Raw genomic sequence first — 25,239 nt, forward strand, 5'->3', positions numbered from 1 at the left:
GGCGGTGACCAAGAGCTCGTTGTAACCAGTTACACCGATGCAAGTTGGAACACTGATCCTGATGACTCTAAGTCTCAGTCTGGGTACGAGTTTATATTGAATGGTGCTGTAGTGAGCTGGATGAGTTCCAAGCAGTGCACGGAGGCGAAGTTTTCAACTGAATCTGAATACATAGCTGCTTCGGAGGCTTCATCGGAAGCGGTATGGATGAAGAGGTTCATTGTTGAGATTGGTGTGGTTCCTAGTGCATTGGACCCATTAGTCATCTATTGTGATAGCATGGGTGCCATCGCCAATGCACAAGAACCAAGGTCACACAAGAAGCTAAAGCATATCAAGCCGTGTTTTCATTCGATTCGCGAGTACATCGAAGATGGTGAAGTAAAGATTTGCAAAGTACACACAGATCTGAATGTGGCAGATCCATTGACTAAAGCTCTCCCTAGGGCAAAGCATGACCAACACCAGAATGCCATGGGTGTTAGGTACCTTACAATGTAATCTAGATTATTGACTCTAGCACAAGTGGGGGACTGTTGGAGATATGCCCAAGAGGCAATAATAAAGTGGTTATTATAATATATCTTTGTGTTTATGATAAAAGTTTGCATACCATGCTATAATTGTATTAACCGAAACATTGATACATGTGTGTTATGTAAACAACAAGGAGTCCCTAGTAAGTCTCTTGTATAACTAGCTTGTTGATTAATAGATGATCATGGTTTCGTGATCATGAACATTGGATGTTATTAATAACAAGGTTATGTCATTGGATGAATGATATAATCGACACACACCCAAATGAGCGTAGCATAAGATCAAGTCATTAAGTTCAACTTGCTATAAGCTTTCGATACATAGTTACCTAGTCCTTCGACCATGAGATCATGTAAATCACTTACACCGGAAGGATGCTTTGATTACATCAAACGCCATTGCATAAATGGGTGGTTATAAAGATGGGATTAAGTATTTGGAAAGTGTGAGTTGAGGCATATGGATCAAGAGTGGGATTTGTCCATCTCGATGACGGATAGATATAATCTGGGCCCTCTCGGTGGAATTTCATCTGATTAGCTTGCAAGCATGTGACTAGGTCACAAGATATGACATACCACAGTACGAGTAAAGAGTACTTGTCGGTAACGAGGTTGAACTAGGTATGGAGATACCGATGATCGAACCTCGGACAAGTAAAGTATCGCGTGACAAAGGGAATCGGTATCGTATGTAAATGGTTCAATCGATCACTAAGTTATCGTTGAATGTGTGGAAGCCATTATGGATCTCCAGATCCCGCTATTGGTTTTTGGTCGGAGAGGAGTCTCGACCATGTCTGCATAGTTCACGAACCGTAGGGTGACACACTTAAGGTTTGATGTCGTTTTAAGTAGATACGGAATATGGAATGGAGTTCGAATGTTTTTCGGAGTCTCGGATGGGATCCAGGACATCAAGAGGAGTTCCGGAATGGTCCGGAGAATAAGATTCATATATAGGAAGTCACTTTCCAAGTTTGGAAATGATCTGGTGCATTTATGGAAGGCGCTAGAATGTTCTAGAACCTTCCGGAGGAAATCACCATGGAAGGTGGAGTCCGGTTGGACTCCACCAACCCTAGCCGACCATCCTAAGGGGAAGGTGGAGTCCATGGTGGACTCCACCACCCTGGCTGGCCAAGAGGGAAGGAAAGGGAGGAGTCCCTATCCCCCTAGGTTTCACCCTTTGGTAAGTTCTTGAGTTGGACTCTTATTCGAATCTTTGGGCTAACCCTTGGGGTTCCACCTATATAATGAGGGAGAGAGGGAGGGGGTCGGCCACCACTTGAGCCACACCACGCAATGGCACCCAAGGCCGGCGCTCCCTCTCCCCAAACCCTAGCCGCCCCCTCCTCCCACTTCTCCCGTAGCGCTTAGGCGAAGCCCTGCCGGAGATCTCCACCACCACCAACACCACGCCGTCGTGCTATCGGGATTCCGAGGAGGATCTACTACATCCGCTGCCCACTGGAACGGGGAGAAGGATGTCATCATCAACACCGAACGTGTGACCGAGTACGGAGGTGCTGCCCGACTGTGGCACCGTCAAGATCTTCTATGCGCTTTTGAAAGCGGCAAGTGATCGACTACATCAACAACAAGATCTAATCTCGTAGGCTTTGGAAATCTTCGAGGGTTAGTCTCATCTTCATCTCATTGCTACCATCTACTAGATTAGATCTTGGCTTGTTATTCGTTCTTGCGGTAGGAATTTTTTTGTTTTCCATCCTACGAATCCCATCACACTGGAAGGTGGGAGTCATGTTGGTCAGCGGGCGAGCCAATGACTCTAGTGCTGGCCGGTGACCACGGTCGTGCGGGCGGCGTGATGGTCGGCGAGTTAAGCATTGTGGGGTGTAGATGGCGGTGATTTCTCCAAAGGGAAACCTTTGCCCCTTGGGCCACGGCGGCGGCTGCCGCGGACGGCGTTCCCTTGTTGAAGGCGCCGTGAGGCCAATCTCCGTCCCTCTATTTCCTCCGGGTGAAATTGTAACATCCCAAATTTTCAAACAAAGAAGAAAATGAATTTCCTTTTTCGAAAAATGAGAACCAACAAAAACTTTCTTACATATGATGCTATGCATAGTGCTCATACCTAATACTTGTGTTATTTCCATGATTGTTTGTTTGTTACATTGAACATACTTCCAAAACCCTAAACCCTAACCTTCTCAAAACCAAATAGGATCAAATATGAAGAAACTAAAATAAAATAAAAAGACATATGTGAGCATATAGCCCTAGTATGCAATTCTTGACCAATACCATTCTTACCTTGCTAAATGGTGGTGAACCATTATTAGACCCCACTAAACCCTAAACATCACCCCTCTTCTCACCATCCATTATAAACAAAATAAAAAGAAATTAAATTAAAAAGAAAAGGCCTATGTAAGCCTATGGCTAATATTTGCAAATAATCAATTAGGCCTTGCTCTACCTTATTGGATGATTTGAAAGGCCTAAACAAACCTAACCTAGTACTTACCAACTCAATCAAATGAGAAATAAAAAGGAAAGACAATTATGCATAGAAGCATATGTGGCACTTAGCCATATTATCCAATCTTGCCCTATGCCTTCATACTCTACCCAAATGATTTGAAACCTTTTCCAAACTCAATCTAACACTAAATAAACCCTAAACCATGCCTAAGTGAAGCAAAGAAAAGGAAAATAAGAAATTAAGAAAAATGCACTTCATCACATACATGTGCTTATGGCCATTTTGCAAAACTTTGACCTAGGACAATTTGGCTTGTGCCATTGCTTGTAAAATGAAACTAAACACTTAATAACACCTTTTGAATCAAAGAAACACAAATCAAAGCAAAGAAAAATTCAAATCCAAGCTACATATGATAATGGTCAAATCTGCCCATAATAAAATGTTACCCACTTTGAGCCTCTCTATAAAGCAAATCTTAAACTAGACCACCTCATCTCTTTGCACCTTATCCAAGACAACATCAAGGTGAACAACTTTGCTCAAAACAACCCCTGCAAATTCTTGCTCAAATCCAAATGGTGATCAAGCAAAGTAGCAACCATGAAACAAAAACAAGATCATACCCAATTTGGCATTTTGCAAATCAACTCAATTTTGAGCACCACCACCACAATTATACTTCAAATATTATATGATAACACTCCACCAAAATTCATTGAAAAATTTGAAAGTTGATCTCTTGCGGCCATTTAACCGAACACCTTATGTGCACCATTCTACCAACTACATACACTCAAAAATCCAACAGGTTATTGCCCTAACCATCAACCCTACATCATCATCTGTACCTCTAGCAACTCCTTGCATCACTTCAGTACCAGAGACAGTATGGTTTGTGCAAAATTTTGGAGAAACATGTCATGCCGTGCATGGCATGACACACCACATGCTCATCCTCTCTCTGGTCCACTTCGACATGCCCAACCCTGTCATCTCGCTTCTACTCACTTCACTGGACCTGCTGGTGCACGTCAAAGCCAGAGACACGCACCACACCGACGTGCCCAGACGCGCCCACGACGCCCAGGACATGCCAGCGCACGCACAAGGACGCCCTGGACGCGCTAGGACATCTCCTCGCCCCGACGACTCCGTCCTCCTCTCGCCTCCTTTTCTATACCCACCTGCTCACCTCGACGTCAGCAAGCGCCTAGACACCGCCATTGGACCGCGGGAACCCCGTACACGACGACGCCATCAACGACGTCCGCCGGTACCTGCGCTAGTACATGACGTCTCCCGAGCTGCTCCGTCCTCCATTGGCTGCTCCACGACGCGCGTTAGCACCGCCTCGACGTTGCCCACAGTGCGCAACAACCCCGCTGACCTCTCGCGACCCCTACCGCTGTCGTCACCATCACCTGCCCCGCTCCACCTCGGTCACCTCGCGCCCCTATAAAAGGAGGACCCCCTCGCCTCCATTATGCACACCATCAACTCTCCTCCTCTCTCTGAGCTTCCTCGACCCCGTGCTTATCCACATTATCCACTCCGCCGCTGCAATTTAACCAGAGAACGCCGCCGCAGTAGCTCGACGGAGGAGAAGCTCCAGGCCACCTCCGACGCTCCCTCGACCCTCCTTTGACTCGCCTTCGTCTTCCACGCCGATCGCCCGCCTCTCTGATCCTCGCCGGAGCCCCAGGTATCCCCTAGCTACCCTCCTCGCCGTTGGTAGGGTTAGCTCCTCGACGCTCCTGCTCGAGGACGAGGACGACCGATAGCCGTCGATCACCCTTTTAATCCAACGGCCCGCATCACCGCGTACCAGTTCGGCGTTTAAAACGCCACTGACATGTAGACCCCACATGTCAGGCGGCCTGTGGTGCTCTGAAGCGTTACTGGGCCAGCCCACTTAGTTTTCCAGCGCAGCCCACCAATTCGAATTAGTTGATTTGATTTATAACACAATTTGCTTGCAGATGCTTTACTAAAAATCAAATAGTTTCAAATACACCTAGCCAAATTTAGTGAATTTGATGTTGTTGGAAAGCCTATGAAATGCTCTATCCAACCCCACTGGTTTCAAACCAAGATCTTTTGTAGAATTTGAATAGTAAAAATAACAAGATAGAGAGTTTTCAGAATTCAAATAAATTTATAAAATCAACCATGATGAGTTTTGAGGTGATTCAAATTCTCACAATTCACATTTAGTAAAATCTAATTGTTTATGTAAAAATATGATAGGGGTACTGTATATGATCATGGGCTAGAGCAAAATATTGGCTATATAGTGAAATTCTAGCCCATATAAACTATTTCAAAATTAGGGTTTCAAATCTATGAGGTGTAGCAGCTCATTTAAATCATCTTCCCAAGTGTTATGAAGTAATGTGATGACCCTTGTTGCATGGTCTCATATTTTCTCACTTGAGGATATTAAATCAAATAGGATTTAAATTGCATGAGGTATAGAACCTCATTTAAATCATGTTTCTCAAATGATAAGTGTGAAGTGTTGACCTTGGTCAACATGTGACCATACATTGTTATTTGAGGAGATTAAATCTTAACAAGATTCAATGAGAGGAAATTAGTTCTCCAAACTAAAGAGAAACACTAATCCACATTTCAATGAGAGGAAATTATTTTCCTAACACTAAGTAAGAAAACCCTAGCATGATTTTGGGTAGCAATGCAAAGTGATGATGCTAGATCATCTTGAGTGAGCCCTTAAGGCTAAACTAGTCTACTTAAGTATTGATTGGTGTTTGTATCCTCGTATTCGTTTATAGACGCTAGTACCGGAGACTATCAAGAGGAGGAGGATTTATACCAAGAAGAAGAAGAGAAATTTGATCACTACCCCAATCAAGGAAAGCTAATATTATTGCAACATACCCAAAGTCCAAAGCTCTACAAGAGCAAGGCACCATTACATCTTACCTTATGCTTAATGATCTTATCCCAAGTTTTTACTTTACAAGTTTTGACTTTGGTTTATCAAGGTTTATTTTTGATTCATGCTCCACTTGGTTTAGTTATGGAGTAGTACAAGAGCATCACACTTAGCCTAGAGAGCTACAAGTTACTTAGTACCCCTCATGACTAGTTGCTAGTGCTAAAAACTAAAAGTGACTACTCTAGATGGGAACTTGTGAAAACCAATGACTTTGAAAACCTTGGAATCATGAGTCATTCTATTGACAGATTTTGAAGGTTAATATGACTTGTGAATGACTTGGTGAAATTTTACCAAAACTGATGGTTGGGTTCGGATGCGATACCATTCCAATTTTTCAAGTACCCCCACAATACCTGAATTTGGGTAAGGCATAGCTGGAAACTTATGTATTTTGGTATGGGTTCCCTCTGAACAAACGTCATCGGGGTTATGCCGAGGCTGCCTCCATTAAAAGTGACATGACGTGAAATGAGGTGAATGTCAGACCCAAGCCCTGTGCAGTTCCCAGGTTTACTGTTAGTCTTCACTGGGAGGCCAAGCTCATGGGGAGAGGTGCCTATACTAGGGTATGTAAATGAAAGGTTATGATTGGTAGTTCGCGCACTGAGTGCGATAAATCAGGGCCAGTTACCCCTGACGGACTATTGCAATTATTGTGGCACAAGTGTACGACCTCTGCAGAGTTTAAACTATTCGAATAGCCGCGTCCGCGGTCATGGACAGTTGGAAAGGCCATACTGTTCCGTCATCAGAACTTTTCCAAAAATATGAATGGTGACTTGTGACTTGAATTGAAAGGTGACTTTGACTTTGAATCACAACAGAGTTGTGGGAATGACACTAATGTTCCCACTTGAGTTAGTTAGACAATCAAAGAGTCTTTTATTACTAAAGTGCTTATGAAATAAAACTAGCTTAATGCAAATGAAACTAGAGCTTAGAACCCCATTAATATAGTGATAGTACTTACCTTAGTATTAGTTTGCGAGTACTTTAAAGTACTCACGGTTGTGTCCCTGGCTATTCAAATGGCCAGACTATGAAGAAGAGCCCCAGTACCAAGATGAAGGACAGCAGGACGTCTACGACAACTAAGACCACTCCTGACGTCAACAGTTGCCTGTGGAACAGATGGATTACTACTACGCTATTTCGCTTCCGCTATGTGTTCTGTAATTGATCAATAGATCAACTATTATTGTAATGAGACTGGATCATGTGATCCTTTATTTGTAAGACTATTATGATGTTGTAATGAATGATGTTCTGTGATATCAATCTGTTATGTCTCGCAAAAACAATATTCCTGGGATTGCTATGAATGGCATAATAGGCATCTGGACTTAAAAATCCGGGTGCTGACAAGTTGGTATCAGAGCCATTGTTTGACCTTAGGAGACCCTAGTAAGAATGGACGTCTGAAAAACTTAGTTTTAAAACAAATCAAGTGAATATTTATGAAAACTTATTCTTCCTCTTATCCTTGAGATCTTCTTCAAAATAAGAAATTCATGCTTTACTTTTCCTTGAAAATTCTACATAAAAGTTTGCACACTCGATCACTTCACTAACTTACCCATCCTAAATGGTTCACAGATGGAGTACACCTGCAAATCCTATCAGCTTGGCCACGGAGGAAACCTAACGTTTGAGAAGGATTTGAAGCAACTGGTTGAATATCTAGGACGCCAGTATCCTGAGTTCTTCGGAATACCACTCAATAATCACTCGGGAGGACAACCTTGGTGGGAAGTGACTGCAGATCTGAGAGGAAGGCTTGGAGCCCCAACTTGGGAAACAATCTGATTTTCTGTAACGGGGAACACTTGGAAGGATGGAATAGCTAGAGCCATGCAAGAAGCAATTGCCCGTCTGTGTGGGCAGAATGTGAACAAGCTCAAGAACACTCGCTTCATCTACTACCCAAGACATGATCCCATGGGAAGGCCAATAACCATGCCACCGCACCCGAAGATGAACCACTATGTGGCATATATTGATTTCATGATGTACAAGACCCGCAAGGAGTTGGACAACGCCCTCACCTTTCGCCAAGCACATTACCTGTGAAGACGAAGAATCTACCCTGAAGAGTAGTATCACTAAAGCACTTGAGTAGGTGTGAGTTTGTATCAGGATCCCCTTGTATCGTAGAGCGAATGAATGTTTCTTCAAACCAACGGTGTGTTAGCTTTGTAATGTGTGATGCTTGGTATGAATGAAAAAGTGTTGTTGGTTTTTACCCCCTCAACACTACTCAAGTTTTCAAGTTTTGAACTTTTTAAACTTAACCCAAACAAACCATAGAAATTTCCCTCTTATCTTATCATCTACCTCAATGTTCAGATGGCCCCACCAACCCGCAGCACCAACCAAGACGCAATGATGCAGATGCTCCAGATGATGATGGCAGATCGAGAAGCCAAAAGAGGTGAACGACAAGCCAATATTGCCGCACTACAGCAGATAGCTCAGAACAATCAAGGCCATGGAAACCACGATCACCCTAGATCAAAGCTGAAGAACTTTCAGAACACCAATCCACCCATGTTTAGCAAGACTGAAGAGCCACTTGACGCAGATGACTGGCTCCAGACAATGGAGAACAACCTAGAAGTTGCGGGAGTTGAAGCCGCAGAGAAAGTACTGTTCGCCACCCACTACCTGTCAGGACGTGCAAGAGCCTGGTGGACAAGTGCCCGTGCAATGAATGCGGGGCAAATGATGACTTGGGAAGACTTCAAACTCAAGTTCAGCAAATACCATGTACCCCAGGGACTGATCAAGAAGATGAGAGACGAGTTCCGGGAACTCAAGCAAGGCAGAATGTCCGTGGTGGAATACCGCGACAGGTTCCTTACTCTATCAAGGTACGCCCCGGATGAGACCGACACCAATGAGAAAAGGAAGGAGAGATTTTTGAACAGACTGCATGATGAAATGCAAACTGTGTTGGTGAACATTCCGTTCGCTGACTTGGAAGCCCTGGTGGACTCAGCCATACAGATGGAAGGAAAACTGCACCAAGCCAACGAGAACCGCAAGAGAAGAATGATGAACCAGAATGGACCCCATCATACACAAAAGTACCGCAACAACTCCTCTGGAGGATTTACCCCAAGGCACAACAAGCCCCTTGCTCAGACTTACCGTCCAAACTACTCCAACAACAATGGAGGACCCCCGAAGCCCGGAGGCAACATCAACAACCACCACAACAGCAACAACAACAATGGTAACAACAACAACAACACCAATACTGCCCCAAGGACTGGGAGCAATGCTACCCCCATTGCCCCAAAGGACAAGTCAATGATAACCTGCTATGAATGTGGAACTGTTGGGAATTACTCCAATGAGTGCCCAAAGAAGCTAGCCAAGACTACCCCCAATACTGCTACACCTGCCCAGCAACAGCGCCGCTTCGCAGCCAGAAGGAACCAGAACAACCACAACGGCCGTCTCTACCACATGAATGCAACAGAAGCACAGGAAGCACCTCAGGCCATGCCAAGTATGTTTTCCTGTTAATCCAATTGCTCAATCTCTCTTAGGAACCTAACTTTTCTTAAAATCTCGGGACGAGATTTGTTTAAGGGGGAAGGGTTTGTAACATCCCAAATTTTCAAACAAAGAAGAAAATGAATTTCCTTTTTCCAAAAATGAGAACCAACAAAAACTTTCTTACATATGATGCTATGCATAGTGCTCATTGACAAGGGATTAACTTGTCAATGCCTATGGATTGTAGGCTAGGGTTTAGTTAGAAGTAGAGGGCAAGTAGATCTCGAAGGTTTCAGCCGAAAAGTACTCGACGACTATGAAAACTAGGGTTTGCAGACAATGATTCGGTTGATTCTTTGTCCCTCGACTCCCCCTTATATATGAGGTGAAGCCGAGGGATTCGTGCTATACAAGTTTACAGAGTCCGGGACGGTTTCTAACTCATCCCGCCAGATTACAAACAACACTTCCTATTACAACTCTATCTTTCCTTAGTAAATCTTGGGCTCCCGAATCTTCTTATTCTTCGGGTATTGGGCCTCCAGTAAACCCCGGGTACCATCTTCGGCAGGCCCATTTGGGATGCCTATGTCACTCATACCTAATACTTGTGTTATTTCCATGATTGTTTGTTTGTTACATTGAACATACTTCCAAAACCCTAAACCCTAACCTTCTCAAAACCAAATAGGATCAAATATGAAGAAACTAAAATAAAATAAAAAGACATATGTGGGCATATAGCCCTAGTATGCAATTCTTGACCAATACCATTCTGACCTTGCTAAATGGTGGTGAACCATTATTAGACCCCACTAAACCCTAAACCTCACCCCTCTTCTCACCATCCATTATAAACAAAATAAAAAGAAATTAAATTAAAAAGAAAAGACCTATGTAAGCCTATGGCTAATATTTGCAAATAATCAATTAGGCCTTGCTCTACCTTATTGGATGATTTGAAAGGCCTAAACAAACCTAACCTAGTACTTACCAACTCAATCAAATGAGAAATAAAAAGGAAAGAAAATTATGCATAGAAGCATATGTGGCACTTAGCCATATTATCCAATCTTGCCCTATGCCTTCATACTCTACCCAAATGATTTGAAACCTTTACCAAACTCAATCTAACACTAAATAAACCCTAAACCATGCCTAAGTGAAGCAAAGAAAAGGAAATTAAGAAATTAAGAAAAATGCACTTCATCACATACATGTGCTTATGGCCATTTTGCAAAACTTTGACCTAGGCCAATTTGGCTTGTGCCATTGCTTGTAAAATGAAACTAAACACTTAATAAAACCTTTTGAATCAAAGAAACACAAATCAAAGGAAAGAAAAATTCAAATCCAAGCTACATATGATAATGGTCAAATCTGCCCATAATAAAATGTTACCCACTTTGAGCCTCTCTATAAAGCAAATCTTAAACTAGACCACCTCAACTCTTCGCACCTTATCCAAGAAAACATCAAGGTGAATAACTTTGCTCGAAACAACCCCTGCAAATTCTTGCTCAAATCCAAATGGTGATCAAGCAAAGTAGCAACCATGAAACAAAAACAAGATCATACCCAATTTGGCATTTTGCAAATCAACTCAATTTTGAGCACCACCATCACAATTATACTTCAAATATTATATGATAACACTCCACCAAAATTCATTGAAAAATTTGAAAGTTGATCTCTTGCGGCCATTTAACCGAACACCTTATGTGCACCATTCTACCAACTACATACACTCAAAAACCCAGCAGTTTATTGCCCTAACCATCAACCCTAAATCATCACATGTACCTCTAGCAACTCCTTGCATCACTCCAGTACCAGAGACAGTATGGCTTGTGCAAAATTTTGGAGAAACATGTCATGACGTGCATGGCATGACACACCACATGCTCATCCTCTCTCTGGTCCACTCCGACGTGCCCAACCATGTCATCTCGCTTCTCCTCACTTCACTGGACCTGCTGGTGCACGTCAAAGCCAGAGACACGCACCACACCGACGTGCCTAGACGCGCCCACGACGCCCAGGACACGCCAGCGCGCGCACAAGGACGCCCTGGACGCGCCAGGACATCTCCTCGCCCCGACGACTCCGTCCTCCTCTCGCCTCCTTTTCTTCACCCACCTGCTCACCTCGACGTCAGCAAGCGCCTAGACACCGCCATTGGACCGCGGGAACCCCGTACATGACGACGCCATCAACGACGTCTGCCGGTACCTGCGCCAGTACATGACGTCTCCCGAGCTGCTCTGTCCTCCATTGGCTGTGCCACGACGCGCGTTACCACCGCCTCGACGTCGCCCACAGTGCGCAACAACCCCGCTGACCTCTCGCGACCCCTAGCGCCGTCGTCACCATCGCCTGCCCCGCTCCACCTCGGCCACCTCGCGCCCCTATAAAAGGAGGACCCCCTCGCCTCCATTCTGCACACCATCGACTCTCCTCCTCTCTCTGAGCTTCCTCGACCCCTTGCTTATCCACATTATCCACTCCGCCACCGCAATTTAACCGGAGACCGCTGCCGCCGTAGCTCGACGGAGGAGAAGCTCCAGGCCACCTCCGCCGCTCCCTCGACCCTCCTTCGACTCGCCTTCGTCTTCCACGCCGATCGTCCGCCTCTCTGGTCCTCGCCGGAGCCCCAGGTATCCCCTAGCTACCCTCCTCGCCGCCGGTAGGGTTAGCTCCTCGGCGCTCCTGCTCGAGGACGAGGACGACCGATAGCCGTCGATCACCCTTTTAATCCAACGGCCCGCATCACCGCGTACCGGTTCGGCATTTAAAACGCCACTGACATGTAGACCCCACATGTCAGGCGGCCTGCGGCGCGCTGAAGCGTTACTGGGCCAGCCCACTTAGTTTTTCCGCGCAGCCCACCAATTTGAATTAGTTGATTTGATTTATAACACAATTTGCTTGCAGATGCTTTACTAAAAATCAAATAGTTTCAAATCCACCTATCCAAATTTAGTGAATTTGATGTTGTTGGAAATTATATGAAATGATCTATCCAACCCCACTGGTTTCAAACCAAGATCGTTTGTAGAATTTGAATAGTAAAAATAACAAGACAGAGAGTTTTCAGAATTCAAATAAATTTATAAAATCAACCATGATGAGTTTTGAGGTGATTCAAATTCTCATAATTCACATTTCAAAAACTCTAATTTTTTGCAAAAATATGATTGGGGTACTGTATATTATCATGGGCTAGAGCAAAATATTGGCTATATAGTCAAATTCTAGCCCATATAAACTATTTCAAAATTAAGGTTTCAAATCTATGAGGTGTAGCACCTCATTTAAAATCATCTTCCCAAGTGTTATGAAGTAATGTGATGACCCTTGCTGCATGGTCTCATATTTTCTCACTTGAGGATATTAAATCAAATAGGATTTAAATTTCATGAGGTATAGAACCTCATTTAAATCATGTTTCTCAAATGATAAGTGTGAAGTGTTGACCTTGGTCAACATGTGACCATACATTGTTATTTGAGGATATTAAATCTTAACAAGATTCAATGAGAGGAAATTAGTTCTCCAAACTAAAGAGAAACCCTAATCCACATTTTAATGAGAGGAAATTATTTTCCTAACACTAAGTAAGAAAACCCTAGCATGATTTTGGGTAGCAATGCAAAGTGATGATGCTAGATCATCTTGGGTGGGCCCTTAAGGCTAAACTAGTCCACTTAAGTATTGATTGGTGTTTGTATCCTCGTATTCGTTTATAGACGCTAGTACCGGAGACTATCAAGAGGAGGAGGATTTCTACCAAGAAGAAGAAGAGAACTTTGATCACTACCCCAATCAAGGCAAGCTAATATTATTGCAAGATACCCAAAGTGCAAAGCTCTACAAGAGCAAGGCACCATTACATCTTACCTTATGCTTAATGATCTTATCCCAAATTTTTACTTTACAAGTTTTGACTTTGGTTTATCAAGGTTTATTTTTGATTCATGATCCACTTGGTTTAGTTATGTAGTAGTACAAGAGCATCACACTTTTTTTTTGAACTTAAGAGCATCACACTTAGCCTAGAGAGCTACAAGTTACTTAGTACCCCTCATGACTAGTTGCTAGTGCTAAAAACTAAAAGTGACTACTCTAGATGGGAACTTGTGAAAACCAATGACTTTGAAAACCTTGGAATGATGAGTCATTCTATTGACAGATTTTGAAGGTGAATATCAATTGTGAATGACTTGGTGAAATTTACCAAAACTGATGGTTGGGTTCGGATGCGATACCATTCCAATTTTTCAAGTACCCCCCCAATACCTGAATTTGGGTAAGGCATAGCTGGAAACTTATGTATTTTAGTATGGGTTCCCTCTGAACAAGCGTCATCGGGGTTATGCCGAGGCTGCCTCCATTAAAAGTGAAATGATGTGAAATGAGGTGAATGTCAGACCCAAGCCCTGTGCAGTTCCCAGGTTGATTGTTGGTCTTAACTGGGAGGCCAAGCTCATGGGGAGAGGTGCCTATACTAGGGTATGTAAATGAAAGGTTATGATTGGTAGTTCGCGCACTGAGTGCGATAAATCAGGGCCAGTTACCCCTGATGGACTATTGCAATTATTGTGGCACAAGTGTACGACCTCTGCAGAGTTTAATCCATTCGAATAGCCGCGTCCACGGTCATGGACAGTTGGAAAGACCATACTGTTCCGTCATCAGAACTTTTCCAAAAATATGAATGGTGACTTGTGACTTGAATTGAAAGGTGACTTTGACTTTGAATCACAACAGAATTGTGGGAATGACACTAATGTTCCCACTTGGGTTAGTTAGACAATCAAAGAGTCTTTTATTACTAAAGTGCTTATGAAATAAAACTGGCTTAATGCAAATGAACCTAGAGCTTAGAACCCCATTAATATAGTGATAGTACTTACCTTAGTATTAGTTTGCGAGTACTTTAAAGTACTCACGGCTGTGTCCCTGGCTATTCAAATGGTCAGACTATGAAGAAGAGCCCCAGTACCAAGATGAAGGACAGCAAGACGTCTACGACAACTAGGACCACTCCTGACGTCAACAGTTGCCTGTGGAACAGATGGATTACTACTACGCTACTTCGCTTTCGCTATGTGTTCTGTAATTGATCAATAGATCAACTATTATTGTAATGAGACTGGATCATGTGATCCTTTATTTGTAAGACTATTATGATGTTGTAATGAATGATGTTTTGTGATGTCATTCTGTTATGTCTCGCAAAAACAATATTCCTGGGATTGCGATGAATGGCATAATAGGCATCTGGACTTAAAAATCCGGGTGTTGACAGAAAACCCAAGATCCTCGGATCGGGAGGTGGCGGCACTCCGGTGTCGTGCTCTTCTTGAAGACACGGTCTTGGAGCCCACAACACGAGGCTCGCCGATGGTTGTGACGGAGGTGATTCTTCGGCGATCTTCGGCAAGGCTTGCTCCTTGCCCTTCCCTTGTCGAGCTTCCTTGGCGCTGCTTTTCGGTCTGTGAGCAACGTGGGTTGGTCCCCGGTGGTGGTCGGCTTCCGGTGGCGTTTCTACGACGGAAGAGTTCTGTCAACAGCACACGTGAAAAATGGCTCGCTCGCGAGTGAGCTCCGGCCCGACACTGTAGCTTCCAGCTCTACTCCGAGTCCTCGTAGGCGTTTTGGCTGAGCATGTTGGTCGCACTTCCGGTTGTAGCCTCTTTGGTAGTTCGTGTGGGTGTGTGATTTCGTTCTGTAAGCTGGGTTCAGCACTTTGTATCGTTTTCGCGTTGGTGGCTTTGTTAATTTAATGTTGAACACTTGAGTGCCTTTTATCTATAAAACTTGTCATTGAATAATAGCCCACAAACATGATACACTAGTAGATAACTGCAGAGGGGGACGAATTTCTGCAATCCAACAAAATGAGGCTACCGTTTTCACCTGAATGAAGATTCTGAACTTGCGATCAACGAGCCACGGCCAATTGCTAAAAATAACACTACCAGGCATATACAAGATTCTTATTACTCAATGCTCAATTGAATAAAAGGACTATCGTGAGCTTGTGGGAAACAAAACAGCTGAAGGGAGTCAGATAGAGCCGCAGAGGATGGAATCTGATATGGTTGCTTCCTGCTTTACTGTGCGTGCCTATCTACGGGGAGCTGAGGATTGTGGCTTTCAGCACAGACAACCCTTGTTGCATGAGAGCGCCCCGGCGGAGGCAGTCATGGGCGCCACAAAAGAGGCAGACTTGACAAAACTAGGGGCCTTAACCGCAGGTCCCGGTCTGCCCGACGCCCTGAAGAAGGCGCCGTTGAGCATGAGATCGCCGTCCGATGTCCAGCTCCAGTTCCGCCACTCGCTGTTGGGTGGATCGCCGTCGCGCTTCGTCACCTGCAGGAATTGCGTGCATACAGAGTTTCATGGATGGTCACCTTGTTCAAAGGAGATCGACTCGAGGATGACTAAAGGGGAGAGGCTACGATCTGAGAAGAGGTCAGGCGACGCAATGCACCTCTTTCTCCTTGCCGGCGCAGAACCTGTTGCCCTGGCTAAGGATGGTCGGCGATGCGCTGCCTCCGATGGCGTATTTCTCCCAGCTCACGTAGTCATTGTTGACGACGTGGAACACGCCGAACCGGCACCTGTCAAAATTATCATCACATCGATCGATCAGTGCCCTAATCCGACGAGCACACGAGGTTTGGCCGGCGAAACGAGATTTGTACACACGAGGTTAATTTGGGGTGGCATGAGCATGACCTTGGCATTCTCTGCACGAGACCTGGCCCGAAGCGGTTGAACGCAACGGTGACCCGCATGCCCCTGTCGTCGGAGAAGGCGTCGTTGTGGCCGAGGAGCATGGCCTTGTCGTGGTTGGTCATGAGGCAGTTGGAGACGGTGACGGCGGTGGATGCCTCGATCACGTCGAGGAGGCCGTCGGCGCAGTCCTCCAGCGAGCAGCGGTCGACCCACACGTCCCGGGAGCGGAAGACGGTGACACCGTCGCCGTCCGACAGCTCCCAGCCCCTCGCAGACTTGCGCGCGGGCCTGCACTGGCGTATGGTGACGCCGTGGATGATGACGTTGCTCACGTTCCTCAGCGTGAAGCACGCGCCGCCGTCGCCGACCACGACGCGGGCGCCGCGGCCGTCCACGGTCTTGTACGAGCTCACCAGGAGCTCCTGCCTGGGCCGGATCGTCATGTCGCGGTCGAAGACGATCCAGAGGGGCTCGTGCTGGGCGAGGCCGTACCGGAGCGTGCCGGGAGCTGGCCTCGCCGGGTCGTCGTCGCCGGGGTCCGTCACCACGTATATCCTGCCGTTCTTGCCGCCGAGGGCGTTGCGGCCGAACCCGATGGCGCAGTCGGCGAGGCGCTGCCGGTTGGTTGCCCAGCTGGGGTCGCAACGCCAGCAGTCGTCCACCGGGTTGCCGGTGCCGCAGCTCCCAGTTGGAGTTCGTCGGTGCGATGATATGTTGTTGCTGGTGGAGTTCTCACTGATCGGCAGCGGCGAAGTGTAGGAAACGGGTAAATTGGATGTGAAGAATAAGAAGAGGAGAATGGCCATTGTTCGTGGTAGTGATTTATTGGAAGCCGCTGCCGATGCAGGCCCTGCAGATCGAGTAGGTAGGTTCTGTAGAGATCGATCAACTCTGGAAGCCGAAGGTCGTATATTACATAGAACAGGCGCAGCAGTATATGGCAACATATCATCGAAATCACCACTTTAGGAACTACCTGATTTTCCTGCTTGATTTTTGTCAATAATGCTGATTTTAAGCGCCACAAATCAGGTATATATGGATTTCCTTGAATCTGGCATACGGAAGACAGACCGAAATCTTAAATTACTGCCAAAATGGAAACCGAAATGGAGGGGAGAGATTCCAATGCCAGAGTTATCACAATAGTTCATGCAAAGTAAGTTCCTTAGAGGTTCTTGTGCAAAATCTAGGGACTTGTTTGTAATTTCTTTTTTTTATTGTGACCCTTTATGTAACTTGTACCATCGCTTTGACTAATGCAGCATAGTCTACTCCAAAATGAGTCCATGCTCATGTAGCCCCGGCACGCTGGAGACGATAAACACACAATAATCCTAGACGTACGGACTGATTCGGGTTACAGAAATCTTACAGGCTAACGTGGGCTGTGTTGGTTGGTTGAAATTTGATGCAATGCTGAAAACCCGGGGCTGAGTTTGGATTTGCACTGCCTCTGCGTGAGTCCGTAAGATTATTCCGTAGAAGTGTTCCGTATGTGTAGCATTGCTCATAAACACACCTTCTTCCTCTGTCCTTACACCATAGCTGCTCAGTTCAGGTCTCACCTAGGATTCAGAAGTGATGGTGTGGATGATATGATCCCTCGGCTACAAAAGTTCTACACTGTATGCTATCCAAGATGACAAAATCAGAAGATGTCAACTTTGATCTTTTCTTCCTTTGGCAGATCGGGAAGGCAAGAAATGATCATAGGTTCTAAAGGTAAAGACACTTCAGTTGACTCCCTTCATCCACCAAACCAACAATGCTAGCGCAACAGCACCAGAAGTCGACGCCCCTTCTCGGGGGCGCTTGGGCTCGATCTCGGCGGCGACGCGCAGGATGGGCGCGATGCTGCTGAGCGTGGACGGGACGACCTCGTTGTCGAACACCTCCATGGAGAAGGTCGCCATGCCCAGGTGGGAGGGGAGGCAGGTGAAGAAATAGAGGTCCGGCCTTGCGTGCCCGTGGCTATTTATACGTCGATCCAACGGCCAAGATCAGCTGCTTATCGGGAAAGGGAACCGCGGGGGAGACCGGAGGCGTCGGTGTGGTGGAAATGCTGAGCTCCGCTGCTTGGTGAGGGGTTTCTCTGTGAAAAAAAAGAAAGGAATCCCACACCTCGGGAAGGTAATCGTAATATGTTGCCAATAAGTTGCGAAAAAACAGAGTATTTCATTTTTTATTTCTACAATCCTCTAATTTGCCAACCACCTCACACTTTCTGATGCCGTTAGCTTCAGTCTAACTAGTCAGATGAGTACCGAAGGTCAGAGACTTCCAAATAAAATAAGAATCTTGCATATGACGTAACTGGCCAACCATGTCTTGGAATATCAGATCCAAAACGACAGTATGTTTTAACTTCATGGTAAGGAATGCTTGCAATTGCAACTCTTGAACTGCCATTATTTAACACTACAGCCTCTTGGTGAAGAACTTGTTCTAGTTTGGATATTTCTCAAATGCAGGTCCACAGATGACACGCACCTTTAAAATATTTCATGTGTAATGTTTTAAGCTGGACATGGACCTACAAATGCGATCTGCATGAACCAAACATAAGAAATAAGGAGCAAAATTTCCCTTGGAAGAATTTCACTGTGTCCATAAGAAAAGTGAATTCTGAATATGCTGTTACCAAAAAAAAATCTACTCTATGTCACTTCAAAATTTGACAGTTAATTTTATACAGTAATAATTGGAAACCGTTAGTGAGCTATTCATCAATGAATTATAATGAAGTCAAAAGTTAATTAACCATAAGTAAAAATCTAATAAACACGGATAGACAGGAGTGATATGCAAGTGAAAAATTTAGCCTACAACCCTACATTTTACCAGACAATTTGCATCTGTCCATCTAGATGTGTTCCGACATGTTACTACCAATCCTATGTTATCTTTAAAATGGTAAAAGAGATGGTAATATGTTTATGAGAAACATTAACAGTTGCATCTAGTTCTTTTTTATGTATAGGTAAATATGAATTCTTTTAGTTCTGAAAATCAATTACCACTTGTTAGTGGATTTTTCAAGACAGACATCACTTCTTAGTGTATTTTTCAAGGTTTTCTAACGTAACTTCGTGTACTAAATATAAATGGTTATATCATATCCATTTATATTTCAAATTTGTCCACCACAGTAGTTCTCAGCTATCATGTTGCATCAGAATTTCACATAGCCCAGTTAACCAGCTAACCAAAGAACCTAGCAAAAGCAACTCTAATAAAGAAACCATGTCTTCATAAAATGACAGCACGGAAATGATAGTTATCTGCTTGGGTGTTAGTAAGGGGTGGATTGAGGTTTAGACGAAAATTTGGGTCCGAGCGCAAGAGATAACGAGGTTCACCCCCATTTGCAAGGTGGGGCTCAAGACTATGAACAAGTAGTGACTTATAGAACTTCTGTTTATTGCTTGCCTTCAAAAGAGTTTACTAGCTGCACTTACATGGCAGCCTCTAGACTAGGAATACCATATGGACTAGGCATATTGCCTGACTAAACTGGGACCTGAACCGAAGTAGTACTTAGACTCAGTTACAGTAGCACATAGCTGAACACAACTAGGACTAGAACTCTTCTTAACACACTGCAATCAGGTGCCACTCCTGATCTGGCACAGCTAAAAGTAGTAGCAATCAGACTGTCGTACCGATTCGATTGATAGGAACTAGGACTAGGAGTTCCAGTCAGATCAGAAGACCAAGCCGACTGGCACAAGTGGTTCAGACTGTGCTGGCCTAGACCTGTAACGAAAGGTTTGACCCAAAAGACATCCTTCGCAGCGATACCTATATTGGAAATATAAATGGTACAATCATGATCACACAAGAAAACTGAATCTAAACTTTTACCAATTCATAAGGATCAGAAAACAGAGCATGCTTGTGCTAAATATTGTACTAGTACTAAGTATTAAAACTATATCATAGGAGCAAGAGCAAGTATACAGAAAGAACATGACCAGCATTGCCAAAACCAGTGGCAGCTCCCAGGAGAACTTAAAAGACTGGTGTAAATTCTTTTGAAAAAAGGAACAGTTTTATTCACTTCTCGTGTAGAAAAAGTTTATGAAATTCTGGTCTGAACTTGAGAATTAAATAATTGGCATGCCCAACTGGTTATTGGCTATTGTTATGATGAACCAATGCTATGATCAATATTTCATACTTCAGGAATTCCTCTTTTTACAGTCTATAAGCTATATGCATCAAGTGTTCTTGGGTCTCGCAAATGTCAAACTGCTGAGCACCCTAGCAGAAAATCGAAGTTAAACATAGATTTGTATTGTAGATTATAAGTTTATAACTAAATGATTTAGGCCAATAAACTGATGTTGTATGTTACTTAAATGATGTGTGTTACTTTCCAACAACAATAACCTTCCCATTCACATTAATATCATTCATCTTTTCATTGGCCTGTGGATGGTTTAATGCTCTTAATATATGCTTGAATAAAGGTATTATTTTCATTTCTAACAGATGGAACTGGGGGTTTTCCCTCTAATTTCCAAAAAAATCCATCGGTTCATATGATCCAAATGGCATCTTTTCACCTTATCAGATTCTTGTTAGAGCATTAGAAAGTCTATAAGAAGAGTTAAAAGTCTCAACTCTCTTGACAAAAGTGACGAACAGATGAAGCTCATTTACATGAATTGTGTTCAAGGCCAAGCAACTTAAAATGAAAAATCAAATCTATTCAGATCAAGATCAACCAGGCAATCAAATTGAACGCTTATGGAATTAGTAACACGGCAAACCTGTAATTTCTGACCTGAAGAGTTCAAGAGCATTTAAGCATGGGGACCATGATATAACATAGGGGATGAGTATCTATCCACTTAACTAGGGCATCACAAGAATCTTTTTCGCTGGTACCCATTGACTTGGGTCATAGACCGCTTTTTACTGTTCTTCCAAAATTCATCCTTCTTTTCCTTCCTATGCTTTAAGGAAGATTTGCCCTTTATAATTCCCACAATGGTACTTTTATTCTTTATGCTTTTCCTTGCAGATTTCACATCCAACGTATTCAACAGCTTTCTGTATGACTTAGCATCAGGCACTTGCCCACTTCGAACCATCTGCTTGTGGTAATAGAATGCTCTCGAAAAGTCACGGACACGAACATATGCATATATCATTGTAGAATATGTTACTGAATCTGGTTTTAGTTCCAGAATAGACATCTCTTTCAGGAGCTGGGGCAATTTGTAATGCTGTCCTCCCTTTGCATAAGCATTCATCAAAATGTTGTAAGTCATAGTTGTAGGAGGTAAACCAATTTCTCCGAACTCGGATATTACATCTCTTGCCTGAACATACAACCCATGCTTCGCCAAACCATCAAGTACCATGTGATATGTGACTCTAGTGCCTCCAGCCTTTTCATCAATCATTGATTTCCATGTATCCATTAACTTCTCTGTGTCACCAGCCCTCCTAAATATGTCAAGTAAAGCCGTATATGTTTCTAAGGAAGGCTTAAGTCCTTCTCTTCTCATATCTGTATATGTCGTATGAGCTTTTTCATCCTGCCCATTAACTGCATATGCACGAAGCAGTGAAGTATACGAAGAAGATGTAGGCTTAATGCCATCCGCCTTCATCCTCAGGAAAGCATCTTCAGCCTTTTCACTCATTTTTTTCTGCTGCCCATAAGCACTTATGAGACAGTTGTATGACCTAGCATTTCGCACTAGTCCTAAATTGTGCATTTCCAGAAGTAATGATTCAACAACTTCTGGCTGCAATCTTCTGCTGTAGGCATCCATAAGGATATTATAGGTCAGGGTTGTTGGTTTTAACCCTTTCTCTTTCATCTCAACAAAGAGTCCCTCAGCTTCTTCAATTTGACTGCATTTGCAATATGCATTCATTATCATGTTATAAATGCTCGTGTTTGATGGGATTCCTCTCTTCTCCATTTCTAACTGGAAGATAAGAGCTTCCTTTTTCAGCCCCTCATCACAAAAGATCTTAATTAGAGAGGCAGAGGCATCTAAGCTCCACTTGACACCTTTTCTGTTCATCCGCTGGAAGAACTCCCATGCATCCTTAGCAGATGCCTTGCGCTTCTTCATTACCATTAACATGATCGAGGATGTTATGTGGTCAGGTTGGACATTGTTCTTCTCCATTAACTCAAATATTTTCCAGGTATCGTCATATCTGAAGTGTGCAGAAGAATGTATATCACAACAAAGCAAAACGCACAGAAGAAATGTGCTCTTTTCGTTTCATAATTCTTGTTGTGATTGTAGTTCCATTTGAACTAAAATCAAGACAAAGAATTATGTAACAGAGGGAGTGGCATATTAGAATTTCCACTATGTTCATGCTTAGTTGGGACTATAGTTGTGCACTTCAATCTTAAAGAGGGAAAAAAAAGACTTGCATCTATGCAAATCTGCCAATAAATATTTTTCCTGCTAGTCCAGTTTCCTAAAATGCAGTTGCTAAAATGAGCAAAATCAAATACACTTGGGTCATCTGCTATTAATAACTAACAACATGCATTGCATATCAATTTTTTTTTGTAGGAGAAGGCTCATCGATGTACTAATTAGAAACAGGGAAACAAATCAAAGTCGCTCGGATCTTAAGTCCATCATTAAGAACCCAGCAACATCATTGCTTTTTCATAAATATTTGAAGAACAAGAAGTCTTAACAAATTTTATAAAAGCAATTGCATGAATGGAACTGTAATAAGATCATTCTGCCACACAAATCAAGACAGCTCACCTTCCACAGTAGGCAACACCGGACATTGCAGCGTTGTACAGAACCACCTCCCGGAATCCCCTCTCCAGCGGCAAACTTCCTAGAATCTCCAAGACATCATCGGCCATCCGCGCCCGTCCAAGCAACACGAGAGCCACCAACCATGCCTGCGGCGACGAGGACATCGGCTGCTCCTCGAGCGTCCGCGTCATCCACCGGAAGAAGTGGTGGAGGCACCCCAACGCCAGCCCTTCCTCACCCATCCTCATCATCACTTCCACGCATTCGTCCTCGCCGAGGGCTCTGCGGCTGTAACCAGCCAAGAACTCAGCGAATCCGGAGCCGTCGGCCGCCGCTGGGCTCCTCGCGAAGGCGAGAATTTCTTCCACTGCCGCGGTGGTGGTTGTGCTTGCCTCTTCTTGGTTTGGCAAGAAGAAGCTCGGGTCCCACCACGGGCAGTCCCCGCCGTCTTCATCGTCGTCTTCTTCCTCCTCCTCTTGGAGATTATGCTCCTGGGCCTGGGGTCGGAACGGGCTGACAGGCGGGTCCCACTCACCCGCCTCGTATTCGCTGAGCTGCCCTCCCTCCTCTGCGCCGTCGCCATTGGGATTGGCTGGACCCCATCCGTCGCCGCCCTCTTCGTCATCCAGGGGGGCGACGAGGTGGGCACCGGAGGAGCTGGCGGGAGAGCTCCGCATGTCCGCCTCCACGTCATGCACGTCGTCGTCTGGTAGGCGGGCGACTGGTTGGTTGCGCCGCCGCGGGAAACGATGGGGGTGGAGGAAGCATTTGGTGGTGGAGGATTTGAGGGGGCGGCGGAGGAGTCGGAGGATTGGTAGGTTTGGGGAGGCGAAGGAGAAAGAGAGCAGCGGCTGAGGTACCAGCGCCATATCTGACGACGGGTCTCACCGGGGTTTCATCTGCGGCGGCCAGGCGCGGCCGAGGCAGAAATCACTCAAGAAAGATTATCTAAGACCATCTCCCGCAGCAGCAGATGATATAGATGTAAAAATAACCGTCACATACTCATATATACATTAGAGAAAAAAAAAAGCTCCAGTAAATAATATAGATTAAAAAGAACACCAAAATTTTACGTTAGGATGCAAATTTTGCACCACGCCGATGCAAATATATATCACCTCCTAGATGACGCATCATATAAGAGCATCTCCAGCAGATGATGTATAATGTACATCATATGATGCATTATTATCACCTGTTTTAGAGCTTTTTGCATTGTCAAACATGTATAATTTTACATCTACATCATTCATTGGAGATGCTCTAAAACCTGCCGGTGCGGTTTCCCAACCATCACTTTGTCTTCTCCCCGCACACGAACGTCTTTTTTTCCTGCATCGAGCCCACCATCCTAGCCACCGCCGCTCGCCGCCGCGAGTAGATCAGGAAACTACCAAACGCATCGCGCTTTTCCCTAGAAGAACCGCCGCTTCTCGTCGCCCTGCAGCGCACAAAGATGCCATTCCGCCGCCCGAGCAGCAACACCAGCTTCCACCGAGTCCGGTTGCGCCCCTCTGGCCGCTGGGCCGCCAAAATCACCCGCGGCAGCGACCGGCTTTGGCTCGGCACATTCGAGACGCCGGAACTCGCTGCCCGCGCATATGACACCATGGTGTGGCGGCTCGACGGCCCGGGCAGGTGATAGCTGCCATTCGAGTTGAAGGCTCCCTTCAGTTCTAGACCATGTAATAATGATAGTACTATTGTTGGATGTAGGCTTTGCTAGATGTCTTTGATTAGGTACAAAGTGGGTTATCGATTTTTTTTTATCTTTCAGCGTTCATCGGAGAAGAAGTTAAAGCTTGGAAATGAATCCCTAAGAGCATCTCCACCGGCGCCCCCCCCCCCCCTCCCCCCAAATAGTCGTCGGCAGGGGCACCAGCACTGTTGTATGGGGGACGTCGGCACATCATCCTTCATTTGGGGGAGCTGCTCCCACACCGACGTGCCCCATACGACGGCCCCAATAGATGATTTGAATTTGAAAACGCAAACAAAAGCATAGAAGCCGTTGAGCAGCCGATGAGGATCTCCTCCCCGACGGCAATCAACGCGACAAGTTACCTACTTTCAGTCGCCGCCGGTGTCTACGATGCACATAACACAGAAAAGGTAATGAAACACACCTCGTCCTCGCCCATGGACACGCCGGACGCGCTGCCGAACACCTGGTGGGTGCTCCTGCCGTCATCGGGGAAGAGGTGGCGGGAAAGGCCGGTGCCGTCTGTCACGCGGCCCTCGGTGCGGCGTAGGTCAGGCGAAGAG

At 44.9% G+C, this 25,239-nt stretch overlaps 2 protein-coding genes across 7 annotated transcripts; both read right to left on the minus strand.

The window, feature by feature from the left end:
* Positions 1-15,365: 15,365 nt before the first annotated feature.
* LOC127293828 (pectate lyase-like) lies at positions 15,366-18,180 on the minus strand. The gene is made up of 3 exons (XM_051323503.2): positions 16,208-18,180; positions 15,960-16,089; positions 15,366-15,838 (listed from the first exon to the last, which is right to left on the minus strand). The coding sequence occupies exons 1-3, from the start codon at positions 17,152-17,154 to the stop codon at positions 15,623-15,625; spliced, it is 1,293 nt and encodes a 430-aa protein (XP_051179463.1). The 5' UTR covers positions 17,155-18,180; the 3' UTR covers positions 15,366-15,622.
* A 136-nt stretch (positions 18,181-18,316) lies between these two features.
* Positions 18,317-23,925, minus strand: LOC127293812 (uncharacterized). Of its 6 annotated transcripts, XR_007846168.2 has the most exons (4): positions 22,972-23,925; positions 21,000-22,396; positions 19,873-20,011; positions 18,317-18,756 (listed from the first exon to the last, which is right to left on the minus strand). XR_007846168.2 is itself a non-coding variant. In XM_051323478.2 (2 exons), exons 1-2 carry the CDS (start codon positions 23,838-23,840, stop codon positions 21,079-21,081), a joined length of 2,187 nt encoding a protein of 728 aa, XP_051179438.1. In that variant the 5' UTR covers positions 23,841-23,925; the 3' UTR covers positions 20,810-21,078. The 6 variants fall into 6 exon arrangements, 1 of the variants encoding a protein (XP_051179438.1); XR_007846159.2 differs by lacking the exon at positions 19,873-20,011; XR_007846170.2 differs by lacking the exon at positions 19,873-20,011 and having other exon boundaries at positions 20,986-22,396.
* Between the last annotated feature and the right edge of the window lie 1,314 nt (positions 23,926-25,239).

Source organism: Lolium perenne, chromosome 1, assembly GCF_019359855.2.
Source record: "Lolium perenne isolate Kyuss_39 chromosome 1, Kyuss_2.0, whole genome shotgun sequence".
NCBI classification, from domain to species: domain Eukaryota; kingdom Viridiplantae; phylum Streptophyta; class Magnoliopsida; order Poales; family Poaceae; genus Lolium; species Lolium perenne.